Genomic DNA, 12,899 nt, shown 5'->3' with positions numbered 1-12,899 from the left:
AAAAAAGAGATGAACGTCTGAATGAATTAAAAAAATATCTGCTTGAACAATGCTATCCTCTTGGAATCATTGTGGACGGAATCAGAAAGGCTATAGAAATCGACAGAGATAAACTTATTAATTCTTCAAAAAGTAACACATCAGATTCTGCAATATTACCGCTTGTAACTACATACAATCCAAAGAACAGGAATATAACCTCTACAGTGCGTCACCTCAACAACATTCTACAGACGGATGAGAAAATGTCCAAAGTACTGGAAAAATATAAATTCATCAACAGTAAAAGACAACCTAAAAACCTCCGAAGAATATTGTGTAAATCTACATTTCACCAACGGAATTTGTATGTGGTCAATAAATGCTCTGATTCACGTTGTGGAACCTGCCAGTATATTAAAGAGGGAAGTACTTTTACACTCGGAAATAAAGAATTTACTATCAATGCAGATATGACCTGTGCATCTAAAAACGTTATTTATTGTATAACATGCGCTGGATGCGGACAATTATACATAGGAGAAACGGGGACCACACTACGCACTCATATACGCATACATAGACAACATATCAACCAACCCGAGTACAGAAAAATAAAACTCAGTGAACATCTTGCTGTTTGTGGACAGGGACAATTCTCAGTTTATCCCTTTTATAAACTCAAAACAGAAAATCTTTTAGAAAGACGGGAAAAAGAAAAACATTTCATCAAGATTTTTAAACCGTCCTTAAATAGTTTAATATAGACTGTTTCATGACTTTATTATTTATTACGCTATTAATGAACAAAGTAATTTTACTTAGACTCTATAATTGTTTCCTCTATAAGCATTGTGACGTCATTGCATTGTTGTTGACGTTATCATCAGGTAGCGTTATAACGTCACATGTTTGAATTGTTTTGAATTGTAAAACGTCTGAAGAAGTATAATGAAAGCGTTTACGTTTTACTAACATTGTTGCCTTGTTATTTTTAATTTTCATATTAATTACCGGACACTGTGATATTTCTTTTCATTTTTTGGATATATATATATATATATATATATATATATATATATATATATATATATATATATATATATATATATATATATATATATATATATATATATATCACAAATCAGTGATGTATACATGTATTATACTGTACTGTTTACCACAAAAAAAAAATTATTAGTTCAGTTTCAGACTAGACTGTATTTGCTACTCAGAGAAAGTACATGTACCTGAAACAGTGCCACACATCACACTTGGTTTAGTCAGAATTAAACCTTTACTAGCCTCTCATAAAAATGCTAAAGAAATATGTGAGGGATTGATGGAAGGTTGAATAGGCACACAATTTTCAAACCAGTATATCTTCTTTGGAGCTAGTTTTACAAATAACTGTTAAACATGTAATGGTTTGACTTAATTGAAGTAGTGTAATCAAGTCCTGTGAAACAAGGGGATAAATTGGGTAGCATTCATATACCCTGTACACATGTACACTTTTCTAGCATTCATTTCTGCACTGCCCTTTTAATGTATATAGATTACACCTATCGAAATGTTGCTTAAGTTCTCATTCAAGTCAAATGAGAAAGAATGCAAATCACATTTACATCTATAGTTTACAAGGGACAACCCTTTTGTACCTAAAGGAATCCAATAATGGCTTTTCTCCATTTTCCGCATTTAGTTTTTGTCAAGTATCATTGATACTTGTTTTGTAAACCATGAAATATTCACAAATCTGTATGAATGCTATATATATGTGACTGATTTATTCCAAATTGACAAGAAAATTATCCAAACTGAATTTGGTGTACATGTATACATGTGCAAGGTTAAGTAACAGAGGTGCAAATAGTTGTTAATTATCAAGATTTCAAGGGAATATGTTTTTTGACAAAACTTACATTACATAGTCCCCAATTTTGAAGGCATTGACCTGAAACCTATAGAGGAACAATACTGGACTTCCTTATCTAATCAGTTTCAGTATTTTTTATGCATTGTTTTCATTCATTTTCTATTAGTAAAGAAGCTAAGAAATAAACACATTTTCATTCCAAAAGTTGGTGCCCTTCTCATTTTGTTGACTTGTATGTTTTAATTCATGCACTTACTAAATAATGTATAATATTCATTTTTATTATATAGCTAATAAATAGACTATTAAAAAAAAAACTACTAAAAGTCTAGAGAATTTTAGCGTTCAAAAATCTTGGCATTTTATTGAAAGCTGAGTGTGTATTATGTATATATGCAGTATGCACGAAACATTCTGAATACAATTGAACGCCCCATTGCAAACAAGAAATGTTGTCTGGTCAACCTCTCAAAGGCAAATTTATGGTAGGTAGTGGCAGCTCGATAAGATGTGTTCATTTTCACGCAAAATTGGCATTATCAATTAATTAATAATGTAGTTGGTATTAGCCTCAATAAAACCTCAATAAGCATTTCATAACGCTTGGGAGGGTCATTGGAATGATGCGATATTGAACGCTTATAGGACAGACAGTAATTTAAATATCAATACTGAAAAGTCTTATCAATTTGTTATTTAGTTGAAATAATTAGTATAAATCGATGGGAGACGTTTTAGCCATATAAAAAAGGAGTTTTTGCATGAACTTATATTGGTGAATATTGGCACTCTTTGGCTGTACAAATGCACTCACCAGCTTGTGCATTTGTACAGCCAGCTCCTGCCAATTAATATTCACCAATATAAGTTCAATTATCCTAAGATACAGTTGTAAGGTATCTAATTCACACTCATCGAGTCTACTACACACTGGTGGCATGTACATGTACTTGCAAGATTAAATGGATTCCACAGGATACATTTAAAATTATGCATTAATGTAAGAAATAACCGGTACTCCCACAAGTCTTCAAATCATTACGACCCTAATTCACCTACCTTAAAGAATTTAAGATCACATGTTATAAATCATTGAACTACATTGAAAAAAGATTAAAAGAATTAGATTGTGAATAAATCAATGTCTGATTTTTTTTTAGATTTATTAGTCTGATTGATTAAAAATTTTTATATATTGGATATTGAAGCATATATTGTTAGCATAATCTGACATACAGTACAGCTCAAAAGAAACTGGCCCCTTGCAGTTAAATATACATTGTAAAAGACAATGATCTGACATATATGCCATATAGTATGGGTATGTGGCTGCAATTGTGTCTAATAATGCTGCAGTGTCCACAAATCTCCTCATAGGAGCCTCCTAATGTTGCACAATGTACAGAAAATAAAAAAAGTTTGGCCTATTTCAGTTATACCTGTCTAACCTCCTCAGCGAATATACTGAACACCCAGATAATAAGGATAATCTCTTCTATGCTGACTTCTACTGAAAACTTCACCAGAAGAATGTAGCTGTACAACCCCAAGAAAATCACATAGGATAGCTGGAACAGAACAAGGCCATATCAATAACAATCAATCAGAGATTTCTTTAAAGACACACTTTTTTCCAAACTTTTCATAAAATAATGCATATTTAATTTATTATAATAATAAATATGCATATTCTAAAGTGCATGCATGAATATATATCATGCACATTTCATCCATTCATGGCTGTAAATTCATGTGATTTAGAAATTTTGAGAATGTTTTACTTTTAAAATACAAAAAATAAATCTGTGGACTAAATAGGAGAAACAGAACACCTTACCACATTGTGAGCAAAGATAACAACAGGTGCTGTGTAAAAATAGTAAAGCTTCTTCCAAAAGCTGAGAGCAAATGGTTTTGATTCATAATCCACATGACTTTCTCTACAAGGACAATATAAATCTTTGTAAGATCTTTTAGCTCAAGCTATAGATATACCTGTACATAAAGAATGACATATACAAATGTATACCACATAATATCAGGCTTTTCAGCCGTAAATTTATGATAATATATGTATAGTATTACTAAACTATGAAAGAGCAACTACTGTGAAATCACATATTTTCATGGGGTCAAATTTTTGTCGTTTGACAAAAATGATTCATGGGGATTAAATTTGATGTTGAAAAATGTGTTTTGTTGTCAAATATTTGAAATCTTACATTTCATAGGAGACATGAATTTGTGGGTCTGATTCATACTAATTATGATTAAATTAAACCCCCATGAAGATTAGTGATTTCACAGTTTGTACATGTATTAATTGGGTTAAGAATTGAAGCAAATCTTCTCATTTTGGATTTCAGAGGTATGGGCCAGCCAAAATTTTTGATTGAACAGTTACAATGACCTTGAATTTTAAGATATTAAGTTGAATCAAGGTGTAGATAGTCAATCTGATAAATAATCTAATTTTAAATACAAAAGAGTACATATTTTCCTGATTTTTTCAATGATATCAGAAACAATCATTAAAAGAAACAACAAAATCTGACATTTTATTGAATAATTATCAGAACTTTTCAAATGCCCCACATACATAAGAGCTAGGCTAGACATGTAAATTAATTTAAATTAAAAATGAAACAGACTTGCAAACTGGCAAAGAAAATCCTCTATACCCCATTTTTTGATAGTGAGGATATGACAATTAAAAATCCATTTCCCGGCCCCTTATGTTGCTTTTAATAAAATTACTGCAATGCATTAAGAACTTACTCTTTTTCCTCTCTCACAGGAATCGAGTTCAATGTCTTCTGCCTTTCAAGTTTTCTCTTCTTAGCTTTAAGTGTTACCTGTCATTGACCAAACCAAATGATTAAAATTCCGCCCAAACAATGGAAATTTAAATTGCAAATTACGTGTCTGAAAAGTTCATTCCATATTTTACAACTAAAGTTTATCATGCTTTTGATAGTAATTATCAGAAATTTTCCACAATTTTCACACTTACTCTCTGCTCGAAGTTTTTCTCTGACATTGCGTCAGTGTCTATCTCCTCTTTGAATTTGATGACAGGAAATATGAGTGGGGGTACAAACACACACAACAACAACTGGAAAAAAAACGTCAATCATGTGTAAAAATAAAACATGTTTCCATAACTGTACAGAGTTTGTTATTGCACAAAAATACACAATGTATGCTATAATTAGCTTATTTTTTTTAGTCATGATCACTTAAATCCAAAACAATTAACAACAGGGCAATGAGCATTAACAGTCACCTGAGCACCATAACATGAACTCTGGACTCATGTGAATAATTGTTACAATTTGGTACAACTCTATATTCATGCAACTTGTCTCCTACAAATTCAGGAGTGAAGACTTTTAAAGATAAAGTGCACTTTATTTATATGATCAGCTTATCAAAACCCATACCTTAATACAACCATCATGCAGTTTGCTTTCTGAGTATTCAAGTACACATAGTCATAATATTTTTAAAGTACACTGTATAAAGAATTGTCAATAAATTTAAGACTAATTTAACCCCTCCTGGGGCCTGATTTGGACTCCTAGAATTCACATAACATGAATTTAATAATTTTGGTAGAGGTTTAGCTGCTCATTATAACCATGCAAATGGTCTACATGCTAAATATTGGTTGAAATTGGTCCATCAAATTAAAATAAGAAGCTGAAAATGGTCAAATGTCTAGGAAATGCACAACAATGGATAATAACAGATAGCAATAGGACACCAGAGTGACTAAATTGACCGTATAAACAACCACAAAGATCTGGTAAATTCAAAGACATGACTTGTTTAAATTGATTATCTGCAAAAACCATATGACTGTCTATAAGATCTTTTAATAAAGGACAACAACCTTCCTGTCAGATATTTTTACCAAATGATAATTCCTACATACCCTAGTATGTAGAACATCTGATATTCAGAAACAAGATCCCACCTGTAGCATTTGGTTGTCTAGGGACAGGTGCCCCATCCACACATTGTTTAGCAGTGTCTGGCAGGCTGTTTGAGAAATGAACTTTTTGTTGTTTGATTCCACAGCTAATAATACACATGTGGCTGCCCCCCAATGTTCAAGCTCACGAATCAATAGATTCTGAGCCTTTTTCTCTTCCACATCATAACATTCATTTAACACTGCTATGGCAAGATTTGAGAATTCCCTACAAGTAAATAACATTATATATCAATTAATTGTTACAGTGTAATCAACTTGACAAAAATTTTTTTTTTTGCTTTATAGAGATATTTTTAGTACATTTGTACTTATACATCATTTCCATCTAAGATGCTACAAGGTCATATCAATTGAAGAAAAAAACCTAGCCTACTGTGAATTGGCTTTGAGTTTTTTGGCTAACTCTGTGTCATCTGTCTCTCTGGCTAGTGAACTTAACATTCCACTCGCCACAAGTGCTGCAGCTGTGGCATCCTATAACAAACACACCACAGTCAGTAATCAGTATAATGTATCAACCAAACCATCCACAGAATCAGTCATCAGTATTTACATGACAAATAAATCATCCATGGAATCAAAGCACTAATCACTTTTTCCATATACATGTAACTAGACACATTCATACATTACTTCAGACATGCTCTTATATAATACTGTCTAGAAAACTAAAAATCATTTACAACATCCATCAATAATGGAAGACTTAATTTGATATCTATTATGAAAAGTCTGAGTGCCTTCAAAGATGCATGATGACATTTTTTTCCTTGCATCTCTAGTGAATGAAAGACAAATGCACTGGACCAGGTGCCCTTGGTCAGTAAACAGGGGAATATTAACAACTGTATACATTAAGTAAATAGAGGATATTCAATGTTTTGTAGATGAATATGGAATTTATTTCACGAGTGGGACAGGATTTTTTGATATTTTCACGAGTGCGAAGCACGAGTGAAAATATAAAAAAATCCTGTCTCACAAGTGAAATAAATTCCATATTCATCTACAAAACATTGAATTTTCTGTTTATTACATTTTCTTAGATTTTCCCTTTGCCTCTGTCTTTTCGTAATACAATGTCATATGCTGTGACATCATAGTTGAGCAGTTGAGACATTAGGGGTGAAACGATACACCTCCTTCACGGTTCGATACGTATTGTATAATTTTGTCTCGGTTCAGTTATTTTCGATACGATACATTTTGATAGAAGGAAACAAATTCAACGTTGTTTTATGCTTTCTTTTTCTAAATCTAGTCACATATTTTACGAATTTTATTTGCAAATTGACTAGAAGAAATTGATTAAAATCATTTCACTGTCAAAAATTATTTTATAAGCTATCAGTCATCGAAAATTTACGTTTTCTATACTTATTTATACTGATTAACGTGTTTTACCTTTTGCCAAACCCGACTGAATAAAGATCCCGACCGAAAAATGAACCGAACCGAAAATTTGAGATTTTGCACCGTGTATCAAACCGAGAAAAAATACTGCGGTGAATCGATACCGCGGTGAACCGTTTCACTCCTATGAGACATCATAGCTAAGCCATTGCAAGATTGAAAAACGTAAACATGGATTTTTTTGGCAGTATATTAACTATTAATCTCTGTCAGGATGGCTCATTAACTCTATCTTATAACAGGCCATGGATTTTTTTAAAAACACTCTTCGTGAAGGGAAGGAAAATCGTACGTTTTGCCACACCTCTGATATTCTCACACTGTGTGACAATACCATTTTGATATCTTTTCACACTGTGTCAGAATACCACTTTTATTCAGTAAATAAATTACTGTATTTCACTGTTGAAAATGTAATAAAGGCTTACTTTTCCTCCTTTCCATAAAATTTTGGCCATTTCCTGTCTGTTGAGTAACACTGCCCAGAGGAACAGTTCCTGGAATGGATTATCAAAATCTGGTACCTGGTACTCATCTGAGGTCAAAAGGTCATTATCCATGGATTCTGAAAAGTGGAAAATTTTGGCAAAATTTATGTCAGACTTTGCTATCCATGATTTATTTGAAAGAGGATGGCTGTAACATTAGTGGCTACCACAATGCTTGATAAATGCTTAACTTATGCTGCTATTAATTCTATGGTATTCATCCAATAATAAGCAGCTATTAAACATTCGATCTACATTATTTTGATATAGTGCATGGATTTTATACCATGTAGTGGTTACTACAATGCAATTATTTTTGCAAGTTGTTTCTTGACCAAAGCAGCTTTAAATTGTTGAGTAAAACATACACAATACATGGGATCTAAACTGGAATTGTACCTCCACATTCACGTGATATAATTTTTTAAAATCATTTATAAAGGTAATTCAGTAAATTTAATATCAAACATACAATATATATAAAAAAAAATTGCAATATATGACAAATTAATTAAGCCCCATACTGGGGCCAGAACACTGGACACAGGAGCTATTAATGTTATAATTACAGGTGAGAGGGCTAGCTAACTTATTATATTTACCGGGTAAGAAACATTTTTCTTTCTAAATGTTCATGAGTAAAGAAAAAGAATTTCAAAGAGTTTTAAATGATCAACTTACGCCAACCCATGGGGTATGAAACAAAAAGGGTAGTACTTGTTAATTCCACAAACAGTTGAGTGCCTATATGTCCATAAGATTTTCAAAGTTGTAATGTATTCTAATACATTACTAACTATGTCCAACCCTTGGACCTTAACATATGGGACCTGCATGGAGTCATGAGTGTTACAATTATGGTAGAAGGTTATGAACTCATTGTAATTATGCAAACATGCATTTTGCCTGCTCAATGTTTTTGTAATGTAAATTTTCAATATATATATAATCAACTTTGCTCCACCCTGGGGCACAAGCCTTGATAATAGGTTCCATGAATTTCACAATTTAGGTAAAGAGCTTTTAAAACTGCTTGCTAATCATGCAAAGATTTTTTTTCTACTAGATGTCCAGAGAAGATTTTGTAAACATTGCATGAATTTGATGTTTTTTGCTCCATTTGCCCACACTGGATAAGATTGGTGTAGTCATTTCATAGAAGCTGGAAATGTTCAAAAGTTTATGAATGTTGCATATTAATGCACAAAGCATAAAGATATACAATTGCATGCATATAGAAATAGGTCAACTAAGTGATTAAGGTGCCTTAAAAAAGAAGAAAAAATTATCAGCTAAAAACCAAGACATCAGAGGAAATTCCCAGTCTTGTCAGTTAATTGTTTTAATTTCATAAAGTGATAGACATAAGTAATTATCTTTATAGGTAATTTAATTTTGCTTCATTGCAGCTATGGAATCAATCTTCTTGCAAAGTAAGGGGTATTTCAGATATTTATCACTTTTTAATACAATATATTAAAACTTCTGTGCAAGCATGATCTTTAATTTCAATTTATCAATTATCACAAACACTATAATAATAAAAACTACTGCCCATAGATATTAACCTCAGCTTTAATGTTATAGTTAATCTCTGGTGAAAAGTACATTCTTCTGTTCTTAATCATGGGAGAATTGACGTCATTCACCCCTGAGGTGTGGGCAGATACTGGGAGGTATATAGGACATTCTGAACCCCTCATCAGACAATTTTAAAGCCATTAGCCAAAAAATGTAGGCAGATGTTAGATAATGATGTGATGTTCTCAACCCACAAAATGCAATAAAGTTTGAACTGTCACTATGCAGTGTCCAATAACATATATGGGCATGGAATTGAATGCCTAACTGTGTTGATATTGAATCCATTTAATCATTACAACTAGAAATTTATCATCTTAATTAATCAATACTTCTTTCTATATATGTATAATAACTGAAAAAAATATAGAAACTCTCAATACAAACCGTATAGCAACATGCACTGCTTAAATATTTGCTATCTGATTGAGATAATGAAATCAAAATGGCATGTATATATATAAAACTCTGTAAACAGTATATAAAAAATAAAAGCCCTTGATATCTGATGAAAAGTTGTTTTCATAAAAATATTCTACAGAATGCATGGATACCCCTGTATACTCATGCATCCATGTGTATTTAACAACTTGAAATTTGCTAATGCACTATGAGAAGTCTAAAAATTCCTTTGGAGAGTCTTTCATGAAATCATCCCCACTCCAGATGACTATGACTTAACTATGACAAACAAATCTTTGCTACATGAGAATGTTCACTAGGAAGAAGGTTTGAAACAATCAATTCTTTCTATATATGGTTGTAAATCTGAACATTGTGGCCCCACCCTACCCCCTGGGGTCATGAGTTGAAAAAACTTGAATACACATTTCCTGTGGATCATGTGTCCATATAAATTTTACTGCTCAAGGATTTACTGTTCATGGATAAAAGATTTTTCAAGTTTTTCCTACATGTTTTCCCATACATGTATAACATTACTAATATATACAGGGACAACAAAGACGATGACAACAATGGACAAATTTTGATCAGAAAAGCCCACTTAAGCCTTCTGCTCAGGTGAGCTAAAAATGTCCTTATTATAATACTTATGTGTAACATGTTTGACACCTGTTGTGACCCAGGTCTGTCTTGTCATCTTTGGGTCATTATTTACATGTAATATATAACTTTAAGGAAGCGATTGCAAGGGTCCGTGAAAAAAATCCGCTCAATGAATTTTTCTCATTTTTACATAAAATTTGCCTGACATTAATGGTATCATAATATGAAAATTTCAACCAAGGTCATCAGGGTTATAAGGATGATATGGTTGCCATGGTAACCGCAGTTTTTCAATATTTTGATATTTATGAGGTGAAATTTTATATATCCCATTATGGTACATTATTGAAACAACATAAAAAATTCCAATAGATATTAAATAATATGCTTTATATTCAATGAAAATAAAAATTGTATTGGAATATATTGATAGATGTAGTAATGCCACCACTGCTTTGGGGAGTATTAATTGTAAATTTGCAGTAATATTTTCACCTCAAGAGGAGTTCTCAACATCTTGACAAAAAATTACCCAATGAATTTTCCAAAAACTAATATATTTTGTACAATTTATTATAAGTGACTTATAGCTAAAATATGAAGTAGGGTCATCACATTCATTTTGAAGTTACATGCATTTCAATACCCCCCCCCCCCCCCCCCCCTTCCTAAAATATTATAAGTTTCATAAATTTTCGTATGATGATTTGCTACTGAACCTTAAATATGTATAGTCTGTAAAAAGACTAAGAAAAAACAGTATGTATAGATTAATAAATACTTTGATACACTTGTCTGAACATATTGAATGAATAGGGGTTATTTCATAGAACTTGTATCTGCAATAAATATATAAAAATCCTAATATCTTATTTGGCAAAAAATAGTGATTTGCTATTTAATATTTACATTTGCAAATATTTTTCCTCATATTCTTCACATCATTTTCTCATGAACTAGGTACATGAGTACATATCTCCATTGTGACGTCATAATGCCACACTTGACGTCAAAACTAGAAACTTTAGTTTAAAAAATAATTGCTGAATGACATAAATTTGGGTCGTGCTTATGCGCTTCATAAAATATGCCGGCATGAAGCGTCTTTGTTCATGTCCTCGTGAATTTTCAAAAATTATTATTTTAAAAATTATTTTTTGCTAGATTTGATATAGAACTATATAGTACACAAAAGCTAGACGTCAAAACAAAACATGAAGATGAAAAAATCTGCGCCGATGCTCCCCAACACTCTGCAGCGTCACGTCCTATTCTTTCTCTGCGTTCATGAAATATTGCCACGAGGACTTTTTGTCATTGGCGCAATCATATCACGCCCCTTATTCCGGAAATGGTTACCGTAAACTTTCTTTTTTAAAACATCACATGAGTCGATCACATGACGCCTTGCAATCGCTTCCTTAATGAAATTATACCTCATGTGCATGATAATGGTACATGGGAAAAAAAATTCTGTACAACTAATGATATTTTGGATAGACGCTATCCCAGGTCTGTAGATTTTACATAACAATGCCCACATATGTGAGTTCAAAACTACATGAATTGCAAGCAAACAATAATTTCACAGTGGAGGTATACCTTGTTTTTTCCCTGTTGCCATGGATAAAATCCCCTTCTTGATCCCTGGCATACCCATACTCTTTGCTGACACCCCATCAAGGAGGTATTCTACATCAAGGTCCCTTACTTTGGGGTCCAGTAGGTACCATGGGGTGTAAAAGTCCCCAATGAGGTCCTGAATCAAGCAACCCACATCCACCAGGGAGATGTACTTCGCCTGTTTACATTAAAAAACAATTTTAGGCTTTATCATTGGTTAAAAGTTTCTTTACAAAACATGGGAAACTTTTCTTACATAATCTAAAACCTAAGGACTGTTTATGTAAGTAAACTTGCCTTTCAACTACACACAAATAATTAAAATTATGTCTGCGAAAAATTATGATAACTTCTTTCAATTGCATGTATTTTCATACTTACAGATGTTCAATGATCTTGCCAATACATTATTATATGTTTTATCACAATTAATAAAACATTATATAATAAATAGATATTCAGTTTAAGCTCTGATCATCATTTAGATTCCTTCTCTTACATTTCCATTTTTTCGGCGAATTTTATCCAGCATCTGATACAGTTGAGTATTCTTGTTTATCTATAAAATAAAACATATAAAATAGTAAGGCCAGCTCTTATATACATAGGTTTTTTTTTTTTTTTTGGAAGATTTTTCAATGAAATTTAAAACTTATGACATTTAATTTTTAGAGGCACATCAATATATAACTGCACTTGTAAAATGAACATCTTTTTCCTCTCATTTTTCATCCAAGGTTATGACTTTATTGAAAACCAAGAATCATTGGAACCTACTGCTTTTAGTTTTTTAATGTGTCTGCATCAGATAGGATTCACTTGTTCTCATGAATTTGATGAGAATGAAATAAACAATCAAAGAATGTCTTGATGTGGTTTGTCCACAGCTAATACCTGTAATACTGTACATAGCACTCAATTAGTACTA

At 32.0% G+C, this 12,899-nt stretch overlaps 1 protein-coding gene and 1 long non-coding RNA gene across 2 annotated transcripts in view; one reads left to right on the top strand and one right to left on the bottom strand.

The window, feature by feature from the left end:
- LOC133186671 (transient receptor potential cation channel subfamily M member-like 2) overlaps positions 1-12,899 on the bottom strand; it is a 73,257-nt gene that overhangs the window by 31,101 nt on the left and 29,257 nt on the right. Inside the window, exons 15-23 of the mRNA XM_061321916.1 lie at positions 12,471-12,530; positions 11,951-12,149; positions 7,700-7,836; positions 6,232-6,332; positions 5,838-6,063; positions 4,872-4,973; positions 4,637-4,713; positions 3,696-3,798; positions 3,298-3,426 (exon numbers count right to left, since the gene is read on the bottom strand). Coding sequence (XP_061177900.1) covers positions 3,298-3,426; positions 3,696-3,798; positions 4,637-4,713; positions 4,872-4,973; positions 5,838-6,063; positions 6,232-6,332; positions 7,700-7,836; positions 11,951-12,149; positions 12,471-12,530 — 1,134 coding nt within the window. The remainder of the gene's footprint in view (positions 1-3,297; positions 3,427-3,695; positions 3,799-4,636; positions 4,714-4,871; positions 4,974-5,837; positions 6,064-6,231; positions 6,333-7,699; positions 7,837-11,950; positions 12,150-12,470; positions 12,531-12,899) is intronic.
- Positions 1-12,899, top strand: part of LOC133186672 (uncharacterized) — a 156,406-nt gene that overhangs the window by 140,482 nt on the left and 3,025 nt on the right. The window lies entirely within an intron of this gene.

This window comes from Saccostrea echinata, unplaced genomic scaffold (assembly GCF_033153115.1).
Source record: "Saccostrea echinata isolate AGI-Se365-2 ecotype Australia unplaced genomic scaffold, CSIRO_AGI_Sech_v1 ptg000014l, whole genome shotgun sequence".
Lineage (NCBI taxonomy): Eukaryota > Metazoa > Mollusca > Bivalvia > Ostreida > Ostreidae > Saccostrea > Saccostrea echinata.
The sequence above is the reverse complement of the archived record's forward strand: the minus strand, read 5'-3'. Positions and strand labels throughout refer to the sequence as shown.